Here is a 25831-nt window from a genome sequence, read left to right on the forward strand (position 1 = left end):
TCGTTGGAATATCAAAATTGTCAAACTAACATTATGAAAATTCCTTGCAATTTAAACACTTATATAAATATTGCTCAGAGGAAAATAAATCAATATCCAACAATCTGAGATAACATTAAATGATGCTGAACAAAGACTGATTCTTTATTTGTTATTGTTATAAAGACAAAATCAGTTATACTGGTTCTCACAACCAAGTATTCTCACATCCATAGTTGATAGACTGGTTCTTCCTCATCACCTACTTCACTTTTCGTGCCCTAGCACTAGAGGGAAAAACCAGAAGGAAATCAGCAGGAATACAAAAGAACTACGTGGCATTATGCAAAACTGTGGATATTATGCAACAGTACTTACCAACTGAACTGGTCAACCAGGTGCTTGGCATTCCACACCCCAGCTCCATTCAACATCAGCTGCTGATTGATGTTCTGCTTTACCTGCTGGTAGAGACGGGCTCCCATCTGCAGAAAGAAAAAAAACAAAACAGTACCACATTCACTTCTATTTACAATTGTGACAATATTTTTTTCATATGATGCAATATCCAAATAAGCCAATGATCACAGGAAGAAGTGTGTTTTTTTTTTAAAAAAACAAAAACAAGTAATGACAAACTCACTCTTGATATGGAAAAAAATCAATCCTACAGCAGGTAACTTATAACAAACCTTAGCATCTCACATTTTAGTAACATCTCCATTTAATGTTAATTCCATTTCTACTTAACTGAAGAAAAAAAAACTACAGCAAAGCTTTAGTAGAATCAAAGCTTACGAGGATAAACTAATGTTTACTTTTTTGTGGACAGAAATTTTTTATCATGCCCTTAGAATTTCTACCGAACAAATGTACATCCATAAGAAGACCTTTCATTTAACACATTGTCCAAGTAAAAAAATGCCCTTCCTATATACTGTATCTGTGAACAAAACTACTTTTTTTTTTTTTTTTTTTTTTAAACTTTTCACATATCTCTGTTAAACTTGGAAATATCAAAATATTTCCTTTTGTCACATTCTTTGATAATATTTATCACCTTTTAAACTACAAAGTCTATATATTTTATTTAGTTGATTCCAGTTGCAATTTAGGTAATTCCTTCTTCACTTCTCCATTCTGATAAGGCTGCTTTCTGCAATGTAGATATAGAAAGTCCATTTGAACTTATCAAGAACTGTCATCTGCCAGTTTTGAGTGCGCTCACATAATCTGTGTATAGCCTGTAATTAGTTAAAACACTTCCGCAAGGCCTAAGAATTAAAGTGAATTCCCCGTACTGGCTACTGGTTAAGTTTGGGGTCAAATACAAATGGGTAAGGCTAATTTCCTCTTTCTAAAATATAAAAGGGGTTGATTTGTTCAGTTCACATCATTTAAATTAACTTCTGAATGTGTATATTCCACAGAGTATACTGTAGTTGAGGATCAATAGAACAACCGGGGGCTGCATACTCTTTAACTACAGGACCTCGAAACTGATCTCTATGTTAAGTCCAGGCTGAAGACACATTATTTTAGCCTAGCATAGCATACCCTAAATGCAGCTGTCCATAATGCATACATACCCATTACTCTCTGAACTAAAATTATTGTAATTGTCACTACTAGCCATTCTATTCTATACTCTTGTTATCCTGTTGAGGTACTTTTCAAAAGATCTGAATGTTGTATTTTTATTCTTATTCTAACTCACAGCTTTGTAGTGCTTAATGTTTATATTATTTTGTATCCAGTATCATTTGATTTTTATCTGGGTTTTTAATTTCCACTGTTACAGTCTGAATTTTTGTGAAGAGCTTTGAGCATGGGTAAAACTCATTGTAAATAAAATGTATTATTAGTATTATTTTATTTCCTCTATGAGCTCAAATGACGTTTAGTGTTGGTGGGCTTCTAATATCTTAGAATTCTTCATATATTCTGTCTGATGGGTACTTTATAGTAACTCTGTGTGCATCTTTATCATGTACATTTCATTAGAATCTATATCCCTGCTGCCACAACAGATTGCAAGTGATTGGTAATGATACTAGGATTTTCTGTGCTATTCAAACATTCAAATGATCCATCATGTGCTACAGCATCATCACCATTTTTTTTTTTAACCTAACAGGAGCGGAACATTGTATAAATAGCTCAGCACTTGCACAGTGCCCTTTATTCCAAAATTTAGAAAAAGCTTGTATTACTGCCATCTTATATGACCTACAGTATAAAAAGAGCTCTCTCTAATGAAGTTTTTCATATAAAATCAAACAGCAAATGAAATAAATTTAAGCTCAGGCCCAGAGTGTTTACACTGAAATTATATTAATGAATTATTGCCATATTCTCCCATGTATTGCTGTTAAAGCATTAGGAGTGATTTTACATTGTTGTTAGCAAGGGGTACACAAAACATTTTGGCCAAAGAGGTTTGAATGTAGAGCAGGGGTCTCTAACATGTTGCTCGCGAGCTACCAGTAGCTTGCAACCCCTTTCCAAGTAGCTCACCAAAGGGTTAATGAATCCTACATAAATTTGAAAACTTGATTAGTCAAATTAGGGGTGGGCAATCTTTCCAAAAATATCATATCACTATCCACAATCTGAATTGCAATCTATCTTTTCAATATGGCATACACTTAAGAGAATATCTGAACTCAAACTCAAGACCTAAGTAACACTTTATTTTAAATATCAAAGTTGAATTCAACTGTTCTCTCGTTCGCTAGCTAAGCAGAGTTAAGGAACACGCCCGAAGCTGGCGAGTGAGTGAGGAAGTCCTCTCTCTTCGGCCTGCTGCATTTCTCTTGGATTCGTGCAAAAATAAATCAGTACCGCAAGCGAAATATGATACATAGTGAAATGAAGTCACAAAATCAATCCGAATGTTCAAGCAAATTATAGAAAAAAACCAGATCTAAATCCATTAAGTAGTTCTCTTGTGAAAAGCGGACAGACAGAAAGACATGGGATTTTATGTAATATATATTAGTAAACCTTCAAAATAATGTGCAGTTAAAGTCTCAACAGCATTCTCAGCATTTCTGGAGCTCAGTAGAGCCAGAATCTTCACCAAACAGCTCTGAAAATGTCTGTTTTGTTTGGGTCTACATACCTCTGTGTGTCTGCCGTTTATGACATGAATGTCATGAAATCAAAGTTCAGAACAAGACTGACAGATGAACATTTAAATGACTCCATAAGAGTGAACCTACTGTCTTATATTAATGTTTGCTCCAAAAAATGCACTAGGGCCTATTTTCAGGGGATGTCTTGTATTTACTGTATTTATGTACAATAATATACATTTATCCAAATACAGTCATGTCATCATCTTCTTGAATATCATCATAACTCTCCACATTCAAACCCTGAATTCCAGTCTGAATTTCTTGCTACATCAGCCGCTTTTTGGATCCTACAGGATCGATGTTGCGTGCTTCGAAGTTTGATGAATGGTTCGATGTGGTGAAGCAAAATGGTGACATACAAATGCAATCGTGGTGTTTTGATATTCAAGCGTCGCATATTCCCCAAAGTAAAGACAGGATAATATTTTAAAAGTCTCACATAACATCTGTGCCGTCTTTTTTTTTTTTTTGCATCTTTACAATACCATCAGAATGTACGGCAGCGTATTTGAGCCACAGAGAAAAAAAATAAGGACATAATGAAAATGTCTATTTTGTGATTAAAGTAAAAATTTTGGCTTAAGTTCGAAATGTCTACTTTTACCTCGTAGTTTACTTTATCATTAAAGCAAACCGTCGTAAATGTCATCTTAAAACCGACCCAGTTGTTAAATCACTACGCGCTTCTGGGGCTTCCTCCTGACGTGACAGCAGCGGCAAGCAGCATCGCCACACAGAACACATTAAATTTATAATATTCCAGCTCTCTGCACATTTAGAATTCTTAGATTTATATTTGATATCACTTTCATGATGAAATGCATTAAAACATGTATTTTACATTTTACAGATAAATCGTTAACTTTGTTTAAATAATGCATACTGTTAATAGTTACACATATGGGGTGGCACGTTGGCAGAGCGGTAGCGCAGCTGTCTCGCAGGGAGTCACGTCCCTTGTAATCCCTGCCCGGAGTTTGCATGTTTTCCTGGTGGGTTTCCACAGTGTGCTCAGTTTTCCATCCAAAGACATGAAGGTTTGGGGATTTGGTGAAGCTACAATGTCGCCAGTGTACGTGTGTGTGCTTGTGTTCACCTTGCAACGAGCTGATGCCCCGTGCAGGCATTTTGTTTCTGTCTTGCCCTGATGCTGCTGGAATGGGCACATCCCCGAATTGATGGATATAATCATTAAACATCCTTTTCATAGATATTGCAAGGTGTCCTTAGAAGTTAATGGATGTTTTGGGCACACACAATCGCATGAAGTATAAATCTGGCCTTAGGCGCCTTACTTTTTAGATGACGATCTTGAATAGGGCTTATTTTTGGGGTAGGGCTTATATTACAGAGCAGCCTGAAAATCATGCTAGGGCTTATTTTCGGAGTAGGTCTTATTTTCGGGGAAACACGGTAAGTGGCTACACCCCACCATACACCTCTCTTGTGGACTCCTTGCAGTGCCAGTCATCTGATTAACTAAAAAACATATCACACATGCAACTGGACATGTGAATACTCTTGTGAAGTGAAACAATGACATGTAACAAAATGATTAATGAATTAAGTAATATCTGTGTATTTGTAATTGCATTGTTTTGACAGCATTCATGTCTTAATTCAATAGTGTGAGATACACTAGAAAATGTATATAGACATACAAAATGCACTTGCAGGTGAACAAAATATTTTTTGTGATATTTTAATACAAAATGTGAGTTGTGGACACCAACATTTTGTAAATGTTCAGGCAAAACAAGCTTATTCAGTTTGTTTGGGTGGAAATGAGCTATGAGAATAAACGTTAAAATACATGAGTAGCTCTTGGCCATTTTCATTTTGTAAAAGTAGCTCTCTGGGGGAAAAAAGGTTGGAGACCCCTGATGTAGAGTATTTCAAAAACATCTGACCTTGTGATGCAGAAGCTTGATGACATTTTCTCAGAGGCTGGATCTTGTCCTGGGTACATTTAATAGAAAATATACGTGAATGATGAACACTCTTTATTTTAATTATGGCATACCTACAGCATATTGAATAAGAATATATTTTATGAATGGCTCTCATTGATGTTATGAAATTTCAATTGAAAAATTTCCCATAATTTTCTAAGATCAAAGGGTAAATTCCTTGAAATTTATTGATATACTCTGAAGATGCTGTCTACATCTTCATCCAAAACATCCAGTATGACCTCAGGAACAGATATACTGAAGATAAAAAAGGTAAAGTTGGGTAGGCTGCATTTGACAAAGTTTTTAGAAAAAATAGTGCATCATAATAAAAGTAAATCTGGAGCAATATAGTTCACGGGAAACACATACACAATCAATACAGGAATCACTAGAAAAGGAGTCTGAAATAAGTGATTATCGTGTATAGGAGCAACAGAGAAGAGATTCTCTACCTTAAATTGTGTCCTGCATTGGCTCCATATATTTTAATAAACTGCTGGTAAACAGATTATTAGTGCTGACTAGAACACAGAGCAAAGCATACTTAACAAAACAGGTGTTGTTTCATAGACCACTACCACTTTCCATTTGTTTAGTATATGAATATTGCCAGCCCAGCAGTAGAATTGATATTTAGGTCCTAGCATGGAAGACCCAAAGAGTGTCTGATTTAAAGAAAGCATACCGGAGAGCCAAGCGTAAATGGAGAAAAACTAAATTTATTATCCAATACGAGATATTGAAGGCTAAAATAACCGAATACAACAACATAGTCCATCTTGAGAGGTGATGCTTTTTCTCTAAAATTATAATAACAATGCTAGTAATCCAAGAGTTTTATTCTCTACTATCGATCATTTGCTAAACCCAGGTCACTCAATGGAATGTCTTCGAAAAAGTTCCAGTGAAACTTGAGGCTCTTGCTATATTTTTTAATCACATAAATTAATGATATTAGAAATAATATAGTACATCCCCCCCAATACTGATTCTCTTAAACACCGGCATTCCATTTTAAGCAAATTAAATTCTTTCACCAGGGTAGATTTACCAGATTTATATAAAATAATTTCTCAACTGAGACACACCACCTGTGTCCTTGACCCAATACCAACAAGTTTTTTCAAAGAAGTATCTAATGTGCTAACTGAGAGTGTTCTTGACATAGTAAATTCATCATTAGATATGGGGGTCTTCCCAGACTGTCTTAAGACTGCTGTTGTTAAACCCCTGCTCAAGAAAAATAATCTCGACTCCTCTTTTTTTGAAAATTTTATAAACCTATTTCTAACCTGCCTTTCTTAAGTAAAATCCTAGAAAAGGCAGTCATTATGCATCTAAATGATCACTTGAATAAGCATGCTGTTCTTAACAAGTTTCAGCATGTTTTAGAACAAATCACAGTACAGAAACTGCACTCGTTCAAGTAGTAAATGACCTGCGGGTAAATGCAGACAGAGGCCGTTTATCTGTTCTCATCCTCTTAGATCTGAGTGCCGCATTTGATACCATTGATCACAATATTCTTATAAATCGCCTTAGTCAGTGGGTGGACCTCTCTGGAAAGGTCTTAAATTGGTTTGAGTCTTACTTGACAGATAGAAAAGTATGTTTGTTGTGGTAATTATACTTCAAAGACACATGATATTCTACTGTATATGGTGTTCCACAAGGATCTATCCTGGGTCCACTGCGCTTTTCAATCTACATGCTTCCATTAGGTTAGATTATCTCAAGGCATAACGTGAGCTACCACAACTATGCTGACAACACAAAACTATATTTATCAATAGCGCCTGATGACCCTGACACTCTTGTTTCATTGACACAATGTCTTACTTGTGTTTCTGAATGGATGATTATTAATTTTGTCAAAACTAAATAAGGAGAAATCTGAAATCTTAGTGATTGGCAAGAATGGATATAATGAGGGTATTTGAAATAAACGTGATCCATTAGGCTTAAAAGTTAAGACAGAGGTAAAGAATTTAGGTATAATTTTTGACTGACCTAAATTTTAAAATCAAATATTAATCAGATTACTAGGACAGCATTTTTTTCACTTAAGAAATATAGCAAAACATAGACCCCTTATAACTTTGCAAGATGCTGAAAAATGAGTTCACACTTTTTTTTTTTTTACTTGACTAGATTACTGCAACAGGACCACCCAAAGACAGACATCATTCGATTGCAACGTGTGCAGAATACAGATGCCAGAATCTTAACTAGGAAAATAAAATCCGAGCACATCTCTCCAGTTTTTATGTCACTAATTTGGTTACCTGTGTCATTTAGAATTGACTTTAAAATACTGCTTATGGTTTACAAAAAGCCTTAAATAATCTTGCGCCATCTTATATCTCAGAATGCCTTTCACCTTACACTCCAAATCGTAACCTTCAAATGAGTATCTGCTTATAATTCCAAGAGCTAAACTTAAAAGAAGTGGTGCCTTCTGCTGTTATGCACTTAAAATCTGGAATAGTTTGCCAATAGGAATTCACCAGGCTAATATGGTGCAGCACTTTAAAAAAACTGCTAAGAACCCATTACTTTAATATAGCTCATTGCTTCATTTTGGTGTAACCCTGATATTCTGTATATGCATTTAATTATTTTTTTCATGGCTCCAAAATCCATTCTAACCAATATTTTCTCTACTGTTCTTTTTCTGTTTTTCTGTGATGGTGATCTAAGCCACCACCACCTGATCAAAGCACCGTGCAGTCCCTACATAGATGGACTGAAGGCCATCATTGTCTAATTCTTCCACATGAAGCCTGAAAACCATGAGTACTAATTTAGATCATTTATGTTAGGTAGAATGCCTAGAGGGGGCTTGGCGGTCTCATGGCCTTGGAACCCCTACAGATTGTTTTTTTCTACAGCCCTCTGGAGTTTTTTTTTCTGTTCTTCCTGTCCTCCCTGGCCATCAGACCTTACTTTATTATTTTGTATGAAAACGTGCTATATAAATAAATGATGTTGTTGTTGTAGCAGGCTGTCATTAGTTTTAGAGCTCCATAAGGTCACATTTTTAATATGGTGCCATTTTGAATTTCAGAAGTTACAACTGAGTCTAACTTCTTCAGGAAGAACCCAGTCATAAATACATAATATACACTTGTAAATGTTCTGAAAAAGATGAAAATTCTTCCAAATCTCCATTTTGATAACCTTAATTTTCCTGACTAAATCGTTTAACATCTTATTTAATGTTATGCATGATATTACTGAAGTAATGATGCACATTCAAACTAGTCTTTATTACAGTAATAAATGTAAAAATGCATTATTACAGTAATAAATACAAAAACATTTTGGCAGAGTGTTTTTTTTTTTTCTCTTACTTCTATAAACATGCACTGTACAGCCATCTGAGTCTCTAGCTTCCCTGCTTTGAAGCAAGTTACAGCATCTTCAGAGAGCCTTATAAGTTTATTAAGCTCCTCTACCCAGCAAATATTAAAGGTGTAATGTTAGTATTTTATCAAATAAACTCCAGTTCTTGAATATCTCTTTCCTAACATTTATAGGAATATAATGACAAAGTATTCTTTAAATGTGTTAGTTATTTCTCTGTGCTCCCTCATTTTATTTGCTACTATACTAGTAATCACAAGGACTACCTTATGAACTTCCTATTTATGTATTTGTAGTAAACCTTTTAGCCTTTTCTCCTAGTTCATAATGATGATGTGACTTAAGGATAAGTGTGTCTATCTCTATTGTAGTCAACAGATAAATTTGTAGAGACAATTGTTTCCTTTAATGTGCATAATTTGGTGACCTTGCATGATCCTATTCATTTACAGAAATTGCAGTAAGCAGCTCTGATGCCTTTGTCTGAACTATTTTTATGTGAAACATCTAAGAAAAGTTGAATAGGACAAATTAAGTGCTTCCAGTAATATACCTACAGAAATTTCTGGGGAAACACCGGTCTTTAACAAAATACCAATTAGTGTGAAGACCTTCTCACTGACTCATTTTCTCTTTCCTAGCTTTCTCTTTCACTCTCTCAGCAGTTATATAAAGCATGCTACAACTGCAGCTAAATTAGTGTTACTCTCCTGCAAGAAATCTGGCCTAAACCCCTCTGAAATATGCAAGTCTGTACATTTGAAAATCAGTTTCTTGAGTATATATGATGCAGTGATGAAAAGAAATGTTTTTCAGTTTGGATATAGAAATCTCAATGGCTCAGAGAAATTATGATTGTTACTAAACTTTTAAATTCCAGTAGCAGTGTTCTGAGATATGGTTACAGTTGCCTAAGACCAATCTAAATACGCATTTAATATACAACTGAAATCTCCAGCCATTTATGGGTTCTCCTACTGGAAACTAATGCAAAAATATTAAGCATGAGTTAGAATCATCCATATTCAGGGAAGTGGATTCAGAGAGTATTTAGACCCCTTCGTTTTTTTCCACATTTTGTTATGCGGCACTCTTATGCTAAAATCATTTTCTCCCCCCACATCAAGCAAGAATCAATACTCCAGAATGACAAAATGCAAAATTTTTGCAAATTTATTAAAAATAAACTAAAATATCACATTAACACAATTATTCAGGTCCTTTGCTAATTCACTTGAAATTTGGCTTAGGTGCATTTGATCCTATTTGATCCATTGAGATGAGGTACTGAATGTTCCTTAATGTGAGGAAAAAAAATTAACTTTAATGATTTTGGCACAAGGCCACAACATTGTTAAAATGTGAAGAACTGATGGGGCCTGACTACTTTCTGAATCTACTGTACCGTCTATTAGCCAGAATTAATTTGGATTTGTATCCACTTTAATATATGCACCTCCTCTATCCTTTTCAGGAAATACCTCCATGATAACATTTTAAAATGTAATGCTTGACTCAACTTTTATGGGAGTACAAATCAAATTATCAAAATCAGGAGTAATGACCCAAATCCACACCAGCTGACAAACTATATCATCAACTTTTTTAAGAGACTGTCTGTGATATACAGAGATCGGGAGCATGCGCTGATAGCGCATTGCCGCACCCACCACACAATAAACCACCTGGACTGGGACCGGAGTGCAGCAGGTGACACCTCAACAACACACCACACTTGGAAGACCCCCAAGTTTTCCCTGTAAGTTGGAGGACCTGCAATAGTCGGGATGCAGATTAATGTCATACACATGAAGAAGCAATTGCAGGTTAAGGGCCTTGCTCAAGGGACCAACAAAGTAGAGTCACTTTTGACATTTACAGGAATCTAACCACTCACCTTCCAAATGCCAGTGCAGATCCCTAGCCTCAGAGCCACTCTGCTGATATACAGGGAATTTTTAAATTAGTTTTTGTATCCCACCAAGTGAAGTGAGACAATGAAAAATTACAAGAGCGCCAAGGTCTAGCAGTACCTCCAAAGAGGGAAAGTGAGTCATGTTCTCCTAAACTCAGTGAAAGGCACAGTTTTTGTTAGTGGAGGTACAAATAAAGGCGAGTACTCCGGGAAATGGAAACAGCACAATGCTCCTCCATTGCTGGACATGGAGAGTTATGCAGCAGTGCTGCAGTATTCTGTGAAAGGTTAGACTGCTTTCTTTGTAATTAAAATCTTGCATCAGCAAGAGTGAGTACTTACTGGCATATTAAGTATAGCACTGAATTAAAATTATTCGTCCAAGCAGAGTTGGCAAGAGGTTTGTCTGCACAGCTATACTGAATTGCTTGGTGACAGATCAGTTTGGCAATGGACAAAGCAGCAGAACAGGTGTACTCTTGAAAATGGAATAATTCATACCAGCTCTCTATATCAATGCTTGATGGTGCCTGGTCTGTCGTCATTTCACATTTTGACCACTGTAATGCCTTCTGGCATGCTTATCTCCAAAATACAGCAATACAGACTTAAATATTGCATAAAATGTGATGTCTCATTGCCATCTGCTGACCTAGAGAATATATTGACTAAGAAGCACCTAAACAGATGAAATACATTGAATTTAGTATCGCATGGCTCTCCATTGTTGCAATAAATAACATTTAACAATAGGTAATGAACCTTCAAACAACAAGCGGAGCATGACTTGAACACAGCACACTGAGGAAGTGCAGGAGTGGTACAAGAGGGGCAGCCACACTATTGCTGGATAGGACAAGGTTGGCAAATAAAATGTTTTCCCATTTAAGTTTTCATTTTTGTATTATGACTCCCTGCTTGTTTAAGATGGGGGTATCATACCAAGCCACTTTTCTGAACAAGTGTACCGATCTATTTGCACAAAGTGTAAAAAGCACACATATAGTTCCTTGTACAGGTTTTTCAAATGGAGGTTCTCCTCAAGTTTAGCAGCAGATGACAAGCAAAAGGTGCTCTATATCCATATTCTGATTAGCGTAACACCTTATTCTTGAATAACTTCAGGTTCATGATTTGTTTTCACAAAGAAAGAAAAAATGCAGTCACTAATGGAGGATCAAGCTTGATTTCTCAGATTTCATTGCTGCCTGCTCCTTATACTGGGAAAGATCAAGAACTGTGTATATTCCCCCCCTAAAAAAAAAAAAAAATCCACATTTTGTTATGTTACAGCCTTATTCCAAAATGGATTAAATAAATTTTTTTCCTCAGAATTCTACACACAACACCCCATAATGACAACGTGAAAAAAGTTTACTTGAGATTTTTGCAAATTTATTAAAAAATAAAAAAATTGAGAAAGCACATGTACATAAGTATTCACAGCCTTTGCCATGAAGCTCAAAATTGAGCTCAGGTGCATCCTGTTTCCCCTGATCATCCTTGAGATGTTTCTGCAGCTCAACTGGAGTCCACCTGTGGTAAACTCAGTTGATTGGACATGATTTGGAAAGGCACACACCTGTCTATAAGGTCCCACAGTTGACAGTTCATGTCAGAGCACAAACCAAGCATGAAGTCAAAGGAATTGTCTGTAGACCTCCGAGACAGGATTGTCTCAAGGCACAAATCTGGGGAAGGTTACAGAAAACTTTCTGCTGCTTTGAAGGTCCCATTGAGCACAATGGCCTCCATCATCCGTAAGTGGAAGAAGTTCAAAACCACAAGGACTCTTCCTAGAGCTGGCCGGCAATCTAAACTGAGCGATCGAGGGAGAAGGGCCTTAGTCAGGGAGGTGACCAAGAACCCGATGGTCACTCTGTCAGAGCTCCAGAGGTCCTCTGTGGAGAGAGGAGAACCTTCCAGAAGGACAACCATCTCTGCAGCAATCCACCAATCAGGCCTGTATGGTAGAGTGGCCAGACGGAAGCCACTCCTTAGTAAAAGGCACATGGCAGCCCGCCTGGAGTTTGCCAAAAGGCACCTGAAGGACTCTCAGACCATGAGAAAGAAAATTCTTTGGTCTGATGAGACAAAGATTGAACTCTTTGGTGTGAATGCCAGGTGTCACATTTGGAGGAAACCAGGCACCGCTCATCACCAGGCCAATACCATCCCTACAGTGAAGCATGGTGGTGGCAGCATCATGCTGTGGGGATGTTTTTCAGCGTCAGGGACTGGGACACTAGTCAGGATAAAGGGAAAGATGACTGCAGCAATGTATAGAGACATCCTGGATGAAAACCTGCTCCAGAGTGCTCTTGACCTCAGACTGGGGCGACGGTTCATCTTTCAGCAGGACAACAACCCTAAACACACAGCCAAGATAGATCTAAGGAGTGGCTTCAGGACAACTCTGTGAATGTCCTTGAGTGGCCCAGCCAGAGCCCAGACTTGAATCCGATTGAACATCTCTGGAGAGATCTTAAAATGGCCGTGCACCGACGCTTCCCATCCATCCTGATGGAGCTTGAGAGGTGCTGCAAAGAGGAATGGGCGAAACTGGCCAAGGATAGGTGTGCCAAGCTTTTGGCATCCTATTCAAAAAGACTGGAGACTGTAATTGCTGCCAAAGGTGCATCGACAAAGTATTGAGCAAAGGCTGTGAATACTTATGTACATGTGATTTCTCAGTCTTTTTATTTTTAATAAATTTGTAAAAACCTCAAGTAAACTTTTTTCACGTTGTCATTATGGGGTGTTGTGTGTAGAATTCTGAGGAAAAAAATGAATTTAATCCATTTTGGAATAAGGCTGTAACATAACAAAATGCGAAAAAGTGATGCGCTGTGAATACTTTCCGGATGCACTGTATTACCTCTCAGAGGTAGACACTACATTAGTCGATACAAAGAGAACTGTTCTTTAAAATAACATTCCCCTTGCTTTATACCCTTTATTCCCCTTCCCTTGTTTTATACCCTACTTAGAATAAAAATAAATCCTACTTAAAATCAACACGAAAATAAATGAAATGTTATTATAAATCATTACCATACAAGTTAGCGAATACCAAAATAATTCAGGATTTTTTAAATGTACACAATCCTTAAAGATACTAATGTAACAATACACTTTTCAAATCAAGTTTCTCAGAAAGTCACTTTCTCGGATTTGGAACATTTGATATTGTGATATTTGGGTTTGCATCAGTATAAGGATGAGACATTAGCTGTTTGATAACACCCAATGTCAAAAATAACATTTAAAATTAACTGAAATTTTAAATGTCAAACTCCTGATGCTTTAGTTTTTCAAATTTCTCCCTTTTGTTTAGATCTGTGCAAAGTTTAAGGCTTTGTCCAATCAAACTTAAGATTATTATTCCTGAATTCTTGTAAAATACTTTTTAATTCTACTATTTTCAAGATCTCTCTTACAAGGTAAGTGATCGGACTGTATTATTGCTTATGCCTTTGTACTAACCCAGAAGTTGGATAGTTCTTAACTGGAATAATTACTTATAACTGGAGACTGTACACTATTCACTTCCATACATTTCAAATACGTCTTGTGTGCTACTGTGCTTCATTATATTCATAACATTTTAGTGTTTAAACTAATGAACATTACTTTGGCCTCAAAAACCCAAAGAATGGCATAGATTAATTTCTAGCAATGAATTACACTGTTTTAGCAGCTCCAATAACTGTGCATATAAGATATGATGTGCTTCAATTAATATGATACATGTCATATCATCAGAGAGGTCCATCTTCTGGTTCAAGGCTTTATGAGCACAGACACATGACTATTTAATGTAGAAGTTCTGAAACACAAACTATTTTTGAATTAACTTATAAAGTAGTTAAACTGTGTTAAGAGTTGTAGACAAATATTTGGATGTGTACGAGGGGAGAAAGGTCTAACTGGAGCTTGAACTACAGTTACAACCTGTTGGATGAAGGTGGCGCACTGTCCAAGGTTTCTTCATGACTCCCACCCAGAGCTGTCCAGATAGGCTTCTGCTCCCAGTGATGCTGAACTACAGCTGTGTTAATTGTAATCAGAGTTTGAATACACAGCCTTTGTTTCTTTATCACAGCTATACAGTGTATGAACTTATATTAAAAAGCAATTAATCTCACTACCGTGTTTCCCCGAAAATAAGCCCTAGCATGATTTTCAGGCTGCTCTGTAATATAAGCCCTACCCCAAAAATAAGGGGGTAGGGCTTATATTACAAGTCAAGATCATCGGCAGAAAAGTAAGGCGCCTTACTTCACGTGATGTGACACATGTGCACCCAAAACATCCATTCCAAGGACACCTTGCCACAATATCTCTAAAAAGGATGTTTAATGATTACATACATCCAATCCAGGGATGCGCCCATTCCAGCAAGCATCGGGCGCAAGACAGAAACAAAATCCCTGAACGGGGCATCAGCTCATCGCAAGGTGAACACAAGCACACACAATACACGGGTGTCTTTTAAGCGTCACTAAATCCCCAAACCTTCATGTGTTTGGATGGAAAACGGAACACATGTGGAAACCCACCAGGAAAACATGCAAACTCCAGGTGGGGTACACAAAGGACGTGACTCCTTGTGAGACAGCTGTGCTACCATGCTGCCACCATGTCACCCCCATGTGTGTAATTATTAACAGTATTCATTATTTAAACAAAGTTAATGATTTACCTGTAAAATATAACATACATAACTTTAATGCATTTCATCATGAAAGTGACATCAAATATAAATCTAAGAATTCTAAATGTGCACAGAGTTGGAATATCATACATTTGATGTGTTCTGTGTGGCGATTGCTGCCGTCAGCTCAGGAGGACGTTTACGATGATCTGCTTTAATAATAAAATAAACTACGAGGTTAAAGTGGACATTGAGGTTAAAGCCGAAATGTCCACTTTACACAAAACAGACAATTTCACCATGTCCTTAATTTTTTTCTCTGTGGCTCAAATACGCTGCCGTACATTCTGATGCTATTGTGAAGGTGAAAAAAAAGATGTAATGTGAGACTTTTCAAATATATCATGTCATTACGATCAGGAATATGCGACGCTTGAATATAAAAGCGCCACAAATGCATTTGTATGTCTGCATTTTGCTTCACCACATCAAACCATTCATCAAACATCGAAGTGCGCACATCAGTCCCAGAGGATCCTAAAAGTGGCTGGAGCAGCACGAAATTCAGGGTTTGAATGTGGAGAGTTATGACGATATTCCAGAAGAAGATGACATGACAGTATTTGGATAAATGTAGATTGTTGTACATGAATAAATATAAGACATTCCCTGAAAATAAGCCCTAGTGCATCTTTTGGAGTAAGAATTAATATAAGACCTGGTCTTATTTTCGGTGGAACATGGTATCATTTCATCTCCTGATGTGACAGTACAAGTTAAAATGATTGCAACTGATAGCTCACTAGTCATGTTATCTTTCTCTTAAAGCATGTACGATTCATGTATTTTTATTTTTTTTAACCAGTCAGAAAAAAAGTGGCAGTAATGAATCTTTTTCTTTTTGAAAGCACAGTGGGATTTACCCCCAATTTATTAATTTAAATACTGTAGGATTTTTAAATAATAGATGCAATTTCTGTAATTCAGTCCCAAATATCACGCCAACAATAGCATACAGAATATGGAGTTGTGTAAGATACTTTTTCCATTTATGTTTAGGCAAACTGTGAAAATGTATATTTTAGCAGACATTTCACAGTGAATATACCCCCCAAAAAAATCAATCAATAAAAGCCTGCAAGTACAGAAATTAAAACTATAAGTAATGAAAGTCTTGGTATAATTAAAAAGTTAAATTATATACTGCGATAGGTAGATTCAGCATGCAGTGAGTGTAACTGATAGCCTTGGGAAGTTTAAGAGTTTAATATTTAAAACTGAAACCCACACCTTTTCTCTAAAGTAATGTGGAAGGCCACCACTAGTTACAAAAGTGAGGTTTTGGAATGAGAAAGTAAATAAGAGATGGACACTCCTGTGGCCACAAGGCAGTAATATATTTCTTAAGTCATAAGATAATGATGGAAAGGTAATAATGTCCTTTAGGAGATTACTTGTGCCATTAAGTTTAAGAATACACTGGTAAAATTTACAAGTCAGAGAGAGGGAAAGCAACAGGTAAATAGAAGATGGGGTCACTCCTTCAGCCGGGTGGCCAATATACCCTTTAGGTCAAGGTAATGGTGGCCAATACTGGGGCAATTAAATCCATTTAGAAAAGTTTCATCCATCCAATTTCCAACCCACTGAATCTGAACACAGGGTCACGGGGGGTCTGCTGGTGCCAATCCCAACCAACACAGGGCGCAAGGCAGGAACCAATCCCGGGCAGGGCACCAACCCACCGCAGGACACACACACACACACACACACACACACACACCAAGCACACACTAGGGCCAATTTAGAATCGCCAATCCATCTAACCGGCATGTCTGTTATCAATGTGTATTAGGCATTAGAAAATATTGGTGACTAGGCAAAAAACACAGGAATGTTGGAGTTAGATAATGATGAGAAAGATATACAGAGTGAGGTAATCATATGATAAGAAATTGTATTAAAACAAGGTATTGTCAGACTTACAACATTCACTTCATTGAAGTGAGACAGCTTTTGTGCATCTATGCAATAAAGTCTAAATTCTGATTGCCCATCTAGAAACACTACATGTTTTATATCATGAGGGAACAAATCTTTCTCCACAACACAAGTTATAAAGGTTTATAAATATTCATCATAAATGTCTGCAATGCTGACAAGTAACATCTTTACAGTTGTCTCTCTCCCCTTTATCATTTAGTTTGAAACTGAAATAGGTTCCAACTGCAGAAATTACCTTGGTCTGCAGAATAACTTTCAAACTATCTTTAGTGTCATTTTTTTCCACCCCAAAGTCATGGGTAAATGGGGCATCAAATTTTGCCACAGCAGTTGTTCCAAAAAAAAAAAAACACTTAACTGTGACTAAGGACAGAAACCATTTAACAACTGCTTTCAGAGCTTTGAAAAGTTTGTAGGACATGGACACATGCCCCCTAGTATTTATTATATAAATCTTCCCCTGTAATGTGCAGTCTTGTGGGGACCACCAACTCATAACAGATTTCATCTTTTAAACGAAAAAATAAAAAGCCACACAAATTAAGATAAAAATAAGACAAACCTACATTTAATTGCATAAATCCAGACAACAGGCAGAAAGAATAATTGCTTAGCAGTGTAATTTAAGGTACAGTTTTTAATACACTAAAAGAACACTACATTCAAATATTTCAAAACTTTTAGGTATGGTTACTCCCAAATAACACAAACAACATAATGAAATGTGGTGGGGTTATATGGGTTACATAAAGGGATTCCTATTTAGCTTTTAGCAATTGTTCAGACAAGGGATCATATAGTAAATATGCCTCATTCAAAATTAATGTGGTTGAAAAAGAATTATCAAAAAGCCTAGCCTAATCTGTGTGTCTAACATGTTGAACATCAAAAAATGTTAGCTGGAAAAATGCACCAAATACCAAGATTATTTACTCTCTCTATAGTATACAAGAAACATTGTTTTACAATCTAATAGATTACAAAATTAAAGCAGGTATTCATAATGGGGTGACAGGCATTAATATTTTTCATCTTCTTTGTCTATACTCTCAAAAAAGTATACTGTATATCCTGAAATTCAGTATTCAAGTATTGAAATGGTGACGTGAAGTTTCATTGCATCTTATGTTGCCGTAATCCAAATATTTGGCAGATCTTATAAAATTTGCTTAAAATTAAAGTGGAGGAATCTAAGGTTCTCGCCTTTGATCAGACAAAAGAAATTACACTCAAAATACAGTCAGGCCCATAAGTATTTGGACAGTGACAATTTTCATAATTTTGTCTCTGTGCATCACCACAATGGATTTGAAACAAAGCAATCACTATGTGATTAAAGTGTAGACTTTCAGCTTCAATTTAAAGGGTTTAGCAAAAAAAAAAGGTCATATGAGGTGTTAAGGAAGGACAGCCATTTTTCTGCATAGACCCCATTTCCAGGGGCTCAAAAATATTTGGATATTTGACTGAAAAGCGGTTTCCTAGCCAGATTGGAACAGTTCCCTCATTATTTCATTAACTATTAAGCAGGTACAAGGTCTGGAATTGATTCCAAATGTGGAATTTCCATTTGGAAGCGGTTTCTGTGAACTCTCAATATGAAGTCCAAAGAGCCATTGATGCAAGTTAAAACAGTTCATTAGGATGAGAAAACAAAACTAACCCATTAGATAGACAGTCAAATCAACCATCTGGTTCATTCTTAAAAAGAAGGAACACACTGGTGGACTCAGCAACACCAAAAAATACATGGAAAAACCACAGGAAAAAAACTGTGCTGGATAATTGCAGAATTCTGCCCTTGGTTGAAGATCAACCCCTTCACAACATTTAACCCATCCAAGAATACTCTCTGGGAGGTAGATCATTGCCAAATTCTACAATCAAGAGAAGACTTCATGAAAAGTAAAGACACAGGCATTACCAAAAGGTGCAAATTAGACTTTTTCAGAAAACGTTTTTTTAAAAGCCCATACAGTTCTGGAATAATTTTCTTTGGACAAAGGAAACGAACATCAAAATATACTAGAATGTTGGAAAGATTAGAATAGAATAAACCACACTGAAGAATACCATATCTGTGCAATATGGTGAAGGCAGTTTTATGGCATGAACAAGAATGGCTGCAAATGGAAGTGAGTCATTGGTATTTATTGCTGGTATGACTGCTAGCAGCAGCAGCAGGATGAATTCTGAAGTGTGTGGGGCAACACCCTCTGCCCAGATTCAGCCAAATGTATAGGTCAATGCTTCACAGTACAGATGGACAATGAGCCAAAACATACTGTGACAGAAAACCAAGTGATTTTCAAGGTAAAGAATTGGAATATTCTTCAATGGCCAAGTCAATCAACTGACCTCATCCCAATTGGACATTTCAGTTGAAGAATACAAAGCTGATGTCAGAAAGTCCAGCAAACTAGAAGCAGCTGAACATAGCTGCAGTAAAAGCCTGGCTAAGCATCTACTGAAACCCAGAACTTTGAGATGGTCATTGGTTCCAAATTACAGCAGTCACTGATCATGAAAATTGTGTCACTGTCCAAATACTTATGCACCTCACAGTAAAATATCATGTGTAAAGTGTATAACAATAAAAAAAATAGTAATTAAACGAGCTAACATAACATTCTTAATCATACCCTGCTTTCACAAATGTACCACTGTATAACCTGCACATTTTGCTTCTTTCAGGAAAAAAGTATAACCAGCAACCTTCTAAAACCATCACATTTAGTTTATTTCAGTTAAAAAAAAAATACAACCCGCAAGTTTGCACTCTTTCTTTAAAAATAGCCAAGACCAGAACAATTAAACAAATTAACCTGCAGCCACTGATAGTTCACATGTGCAAATTATTGCACTATTTGTAACTGTCATGTGGCTCACATAAAAATTATTCATTACTGAACTGCAGCGATGCCTCATGCAAATTGCATTTTGTAATAAAATAAACTAGCCAACCCGCGGCGTACCATACGCCGCATAATCAGGCCGCTTTTTTAATGATTTTTAAGCACAGGGAAAAAATTAACATTTGAAACATCTGGAGGAGAGGGGAAGGACACCCATTACGCCCCATCCGTCATGCTAGTCTGCTGATTTCTCGTTCAGTAACCTGTGAGTAGTGATGGGCGGAGTGAAGCCTCACGAAGCATCAACACGTTTGAAGCAATTGTGTCGGAAATCGTATCGAAGCTTCGAAGCATTCAATACTCGCCTCTCTCGTGACACCTCCTGGCCATTTTCATTAATGTTTCAGAAACTTATGATACACTTCAATGACGTCTGTTAAAAGTCGTATTGCTTTTATTTTTTCGTAGCTACAGACTGACAACGAAGAGAAGCGTTCGTCAGCAGCTTGTAGTGTGTGATGTCTAAAAAATATAAATATATCTAACACCGATAGGCAGAATGCACTATATGATAGCAAGAGTTAAACAAAATAAGACGCCTCACCTCATGCATTCCCGGCTCTTTCAATTGGTATTTACTTTTGCACTGTATCATTATAATCGCTCCTGTTATTAGTATTATAATTAACCCTGATCTTTACTTGAGATCACATTTAAGAGCCTTAAATGTTTTCTTTGGTCTGTCTTAATTAAAATGGAGTAGACAGAAAATAAAAGTTTATCCCTGTACTTTGCCATGATATAGGTACGCACATTTGAGAAAGAAAATGTGAAATCCTTAAATCACAGATGTCATTATTCGATGAAGTATTAAAATCTGCAGTGTTTCGAAAGCTCGACACAGTGTCGAAACCTGAGTATCGAGCGGCCCATCACTACCTGTGAGTCACGTAGAGTTTTCATTGTTGTTTGCGATTCTGGCCGCTTTTCGCGTACTGAGTTGTTCTGGAGTCACAGTTGAGAAACAGTTTTTTAATATCTTTTAAGCACGGGAAAAAATGAACATTTGGCCCGGTACATTCTTTAACTTCCTTGTGACGCTGTAGTAGTACGGCTGCTTTGCAGTAAGGAGACAGTGGAAGATTGTGGGTTCGCTTCCCGGTTCCTCCCTGTGTGGATAGCAAATTATCCGCGACAAACAAACTGTTTTACACGCTGCAAACCAATCCGCGCCGCTTTTTCAATGTTTTTTAAGCAGAGGGAAAAAAATGAACATTTGCAAAATCCATAACGCTGATTTCAGTAAGTACAATGCACACGCGTTTAATTTGTCAGCCACTTTTTGCCAGTGGTCTTTTCTGGTTTGGGCCGCTTTTCCAGTGTTACCTCTTGTGTATATTATATCTTGAAATCCTTCGAGTTGCTAATTAACTAACACCCACCCACTCAGCTTGTGTGAAAAAAATGCGCCCGTTCTGCCTGCCTGCCGATTCATTGAACTCTGGATAAGACTTAATTCAGCCACCTGCTTCCAAAAGGAAACATTAATGTTTTCAAACTGCACTCACATTTCTGCGTTTTGAAGCCGACTGAATAGTGTGATATTTCTAAATGGGATTTTCTACCCCCTCCTGCTCCAAAAACAGAATGCAAGTACGAAGAAACAGGCAGATCTTTCTCCAATGGAAAAAAAAAAGTTGACTAACAAGTTCAGAAGCCAGCGTGAGGGCTGGCAAAGGCTCACGACTGGCACCCAGCTGTGTGTTACCCTAATAAACAGAGATCATACTAGATGCATTAGCATTTATGTTTAGGAAAAGAACCAACATATTATAACATTGTTACAAAGAAGAGAATTTGCAATTTTATGTGCACCTAGCATATTATAACATCTAATATACAAGTTTCACTTTTTGAATGGAATTACTGAAATAAATCAACTTTGTCATGATATTCTAATTTTATGACCAGTACCTGTACATAGTCACGCTTGGGTCACAGAATTGCACAGAAACACAGGAGATTGTAGTAACAGGAACTTTATTCAAACACTTCAAACATATCTCTTTCAGAAGTAAAACGAGTTCAGTATTCAATTAGTTCTCGTTTAAAAGAATAGGCAAACATCATAGGAGAGCACAACGGGAGTGGGACCTGCAAACAGGAGCACAGGATGTCTGGGGGAGAGAGAAACAAAGCAATCAGCCAACAAGGACATGTGTTGTTCAGGCTTTTAAGTATGTGTACCACCACGCAAGAAACATATCACGCGATAGAGCAGCTGCAAGTAACCCCAGCAAGTAAGGGAGCAATGTGAAGGTAGTCTATCAGCGTTTTTAAGAAGGTTTTTTTTTTTTTTTTTTTTAAGGAGCATCCGTGTCTTCTAGGGGTGTATTCAGACCTCCTGCTTTCACAAAATGAAATCCAATGATGCTAACTGCCCTGAATTTTATGGACTCCTAAAAATACATAAAACACCACTGAAATACAGACCAGTTGTTAGCCTAATAGGCGGACCATCATACAACTTATCAAAAAGACTTTTCCAACTACTCAAACATTTAACTTACAACTCGGATTATTCTGTTAACAGCGCGGAGTCGGCATTACAGCGCTTGAAAGACGTATCCATCGCCGAGGACGAGATCATGGTCTCGTTTGACGTTGTATCGCTGTATACCATGATTCCGATTCATCTGGCCACAGAAACACTATTAATGAGACTGGATAGCGACTCCACCATAGAGACAAGAACCAAACTGTCCATCAAAGACATAATGCACCTAATATCGCTTTGCCAAAAAACTCACTTTCATTTCAACGGCAAGTATTACACTCAGAAAGAAGGCATGCCAATGGGATCGCCGCTATCAGGACTCCTAGCGGAACTGGTAATGCAGCGATTTGAAAACATGGCTTTATCCCAGATCACACCCAAAATTTGGATACGCTATGTAGACGACACATTCGTCATACTAAAAAAGGACCAGCTGAACGAGTTCTACAATCATATCAACACAATATTCCCCGCAATCCAGTTCACAATGGAAAAATAAATGAACCGACACATCAGCTTCCTGGACATCTACATCAAAAGAAATAATGACGCCACCCTGACCACAAGTGTTTACCGCAAAGAATGCTACGCAGACAAGATTTTACACTTCACCAGCAACCACCCGGTATCTCAGAAACGGAGCTGTGTGAAAACCCTATTCAGACGAGTCCACACTCATTGTAATACTAAGGAAACAAAAATTAATGAGAGACGCTATCTCTTCCACCTTTTCACCTCAAACGGATACTCAAAAACATTCATTAATCGTAGCTTACACAGGAGACGCCAAATAAATCAGCAAACAATTGACTTAAATCAGAACCCCCACCCCACCTGGCACTTACTCCCTTATCACCACAAGGTGTCAGAAGGTACAACGCACATCCTGACCAAGTGGGGCGTCAGAATAGCACACAAACCCACGAACAATTTGCGCAGTCCTCTTTAATGCCAAAAACAAGAAATCGACAGCAGAAACACGAAACGCAGTTTATAGTATCCCATGCAATTCTTGCTCAGCGGTATACATAGGACAAACTTCAAAAAGAATCTCAACACGTGTACAGGAACATCGCAACGCCGTCAGAAGAAAGGACGCACTATCATTGATCTATGCACATACTAAATCAACAGGACACACATTCAACTGGGACAATGTAAAAGTAAAATTTAAGGCCAGTACTAAAAGTGCCAGAGAGTTGGCAGAGTCTTGGCTATCAAATGAAAACGCCATCAACAGACACTTGGATATAAATCCAGCATATGCTAACTTAAGAAGAACATGTAATAAATAAACTATGCAAACCCCCCCCCCCCGATCATACTGACTTAGTCACCTCCCCCACTTAATGTGTTGCTATATATTGCCTTTGATTCTTGTAAGTCTAAGCATTATCCTCTGATGAAGACCCCTGGTAGGGGTTGAAAGCTCAGGAATAAAAACTACTTTATGATACGTGATTAATTTTTTCTCCCTTTGTGGATCTCCAGCTGCATATTATATATTGCATATTCTGTGCAAATCTGTGACCCAAGCGTTACAAGTGGTACCAGGAGTGGGTGAAAAACTACAAGCTTTCTGTCCAAAGGTTTTGTGCTTCATGATTGGAAACTGAACATGGACAGTCCCGTTCGTGTGCAAATTCAAGTTTTGATTCATAAAGTTCACTGCTGGTTTGAGGGCAGCGAGATGGAGCGCATTGTGGAAAAGGTTGTCATGAATATATCATGAATATATGGGATCCCTGCAGTTCTCGGAGATGAATTCCTTCATCATGATGTTGAATCGTTGACGATCATGGCCAAACGTTTGGAGGGTTCTCAGACCGCTTGGAGAAAAAGCAGTGGTTTTGCTGCTCCTTATGCTGTTTCACAGCCTCCGAGAGATTGCCCAGGAAATGCTCGTCGCTTTGAACGGAGATTTGAGACTTAACGTTCTGTTAACCCTGAAAATCGGGCTTCTTTGGGAAGACCTCCGGGAGATCCGGCTGTTAATGTGGCACCCATATCTGGGGAAGCAGGAGGCCGTGGACATTTCAGCAGTGAAGCTGAACGAAGATGCTTCCGGTGTGATCAACCCGGCTACGAGGCGAGGGAAGGGAATGCTGCCTATCCCCTGCTCAATCAATGGAAATTGGTCTCACCGAGGTTTGTTGCTCCAATGTCCCTTATTCTTCAGATAAAAAGGATGGCTTAATGGTCTCTGTGAAGTTGGGGGGCCACGAGATCTCGGCATTATTGGACTCAGGAAGTGACCTTTGTATTGTAAGACGGGACTGTCTTGACAACAGATATCTGTGTAACACTGAAACTGTAAACATACGTTGTGTACATGGAGATGTTAAAGACTATCAGACATTGCTTCTTCCTTTAACATATAAGGGTCGTCATTTTAAAGTTCGGTCTGCCGTTTCGGACTCCTGCCCCTGGCCCTTACTTATCAGCAGGAGGAATGCCCTTTTCCCTAAACTCATGACCGAATATCAGACGCCAGTCACTGAACCCTGTGATGAGCTTGGGGGAGGTTGGGGGGGAGGGTTAGGAGGACAAACTGGCTATTGGGAAAGATCTTGAACCCCGTTTAAATATTGCACCTAAAGTGGCTGTTGGGGAAGTTCTCGAGCCCAGACTAGATATTGAACCCGCTTTCTCCAGCAAGACCGAGAGTGATACCCCCCCCCCCCCCCCAATTTCCCAGAGCAGCTGGCTGTCCCATCTACAACTTCTCAACTTGCAAATGCCTCCGAACAAGAACCGAGCACTAGCGAGCAGACGGATTTTGTGTTCTTGCAGCATGCCGATTGCTCATTAGAATATGCATTTAAACAAGCTCGCACGGCTAGTGACTCTTATTACCAAGAGCGTGCATCCGGGGGCTTAAAAACCCCACACTTTCTTGAGAAAGACGGCTGCCTTTTTAGAGTGATATCACATCGTTTAGTCGGGGAATTTATTGAACAGTTAGTTGTACCTGAAGTACATAGGTACATTCTTTTACAATTAGCTCACTCTCACATCTTGGGTGGGCACCTGGGGACTGATAAGACTAGAGAACGCTTATCAAAACGATTTTATTGGCTGAATATGGGGAAAGATGTGGAGCAATTCTGTACTTCTTGTCCTGATTGTTAAATCGTGTCTGCTTACAAACCCCCTCGGGCTCCCTTTTCTCCTATGCCTATTTTGGAAGTCACTTTCCAGCGGGTGGAATTAGATATAGTAGGCCCTCCACCTAAGACTAAAACTGGGGTATCAATATATACTTGTGTTGGCTGACTATGCAACACGATATCCGAAAGTGGCTGCTTTGAAAAAAGCCAATTCCTCCACTGTAGCCAAAGCTTTGTGTGAGATTTTCACTCATATTGGCATCCCTAGAGACATTTTAACTGATCAGGGCACA

The 25831-nt window shown here is 37.9% G+C and overlaps 1 protein-coding gene across 1 annotated transcript in view; it reads right to left on the reverse strand.

Moving 5' to 3' along the window:
- Positions 1-121: 121 nt before the first annotated feature.
- Positions 122-25831, reverse strand: part of adad2 (adenosine deaminase domain containing 2) — a 103588-nt gene continuing 77878 nt past the window's right edge. Inside the window, 2 exon segments of the mRNA XM_051921376.1 lie at positions 122-266; positions 358-464. Of these exon segments, the coding sequence (XP_051777336.1) occupies positions 242-266; positions 358-464 (132 nt within the window). The 3' untranslated portion in view covers positions 122-241.

Source organism: Erpetoichthys calabaricus, chromosome 18, assembly GCF_900747795.2.
Source record: "Erpetoichthys calabaricus chromosome 18, fErpCal1.3, whole genome shotgun sequence".
Classification (NCBI taxonomy): domain Eukaryota; kingdom Metazoa; phylum Chordata; class Cladistia; order Polypteriformes; family Polypteridae; genus Erpetoichthys; species Erpetoichthys calabaricus.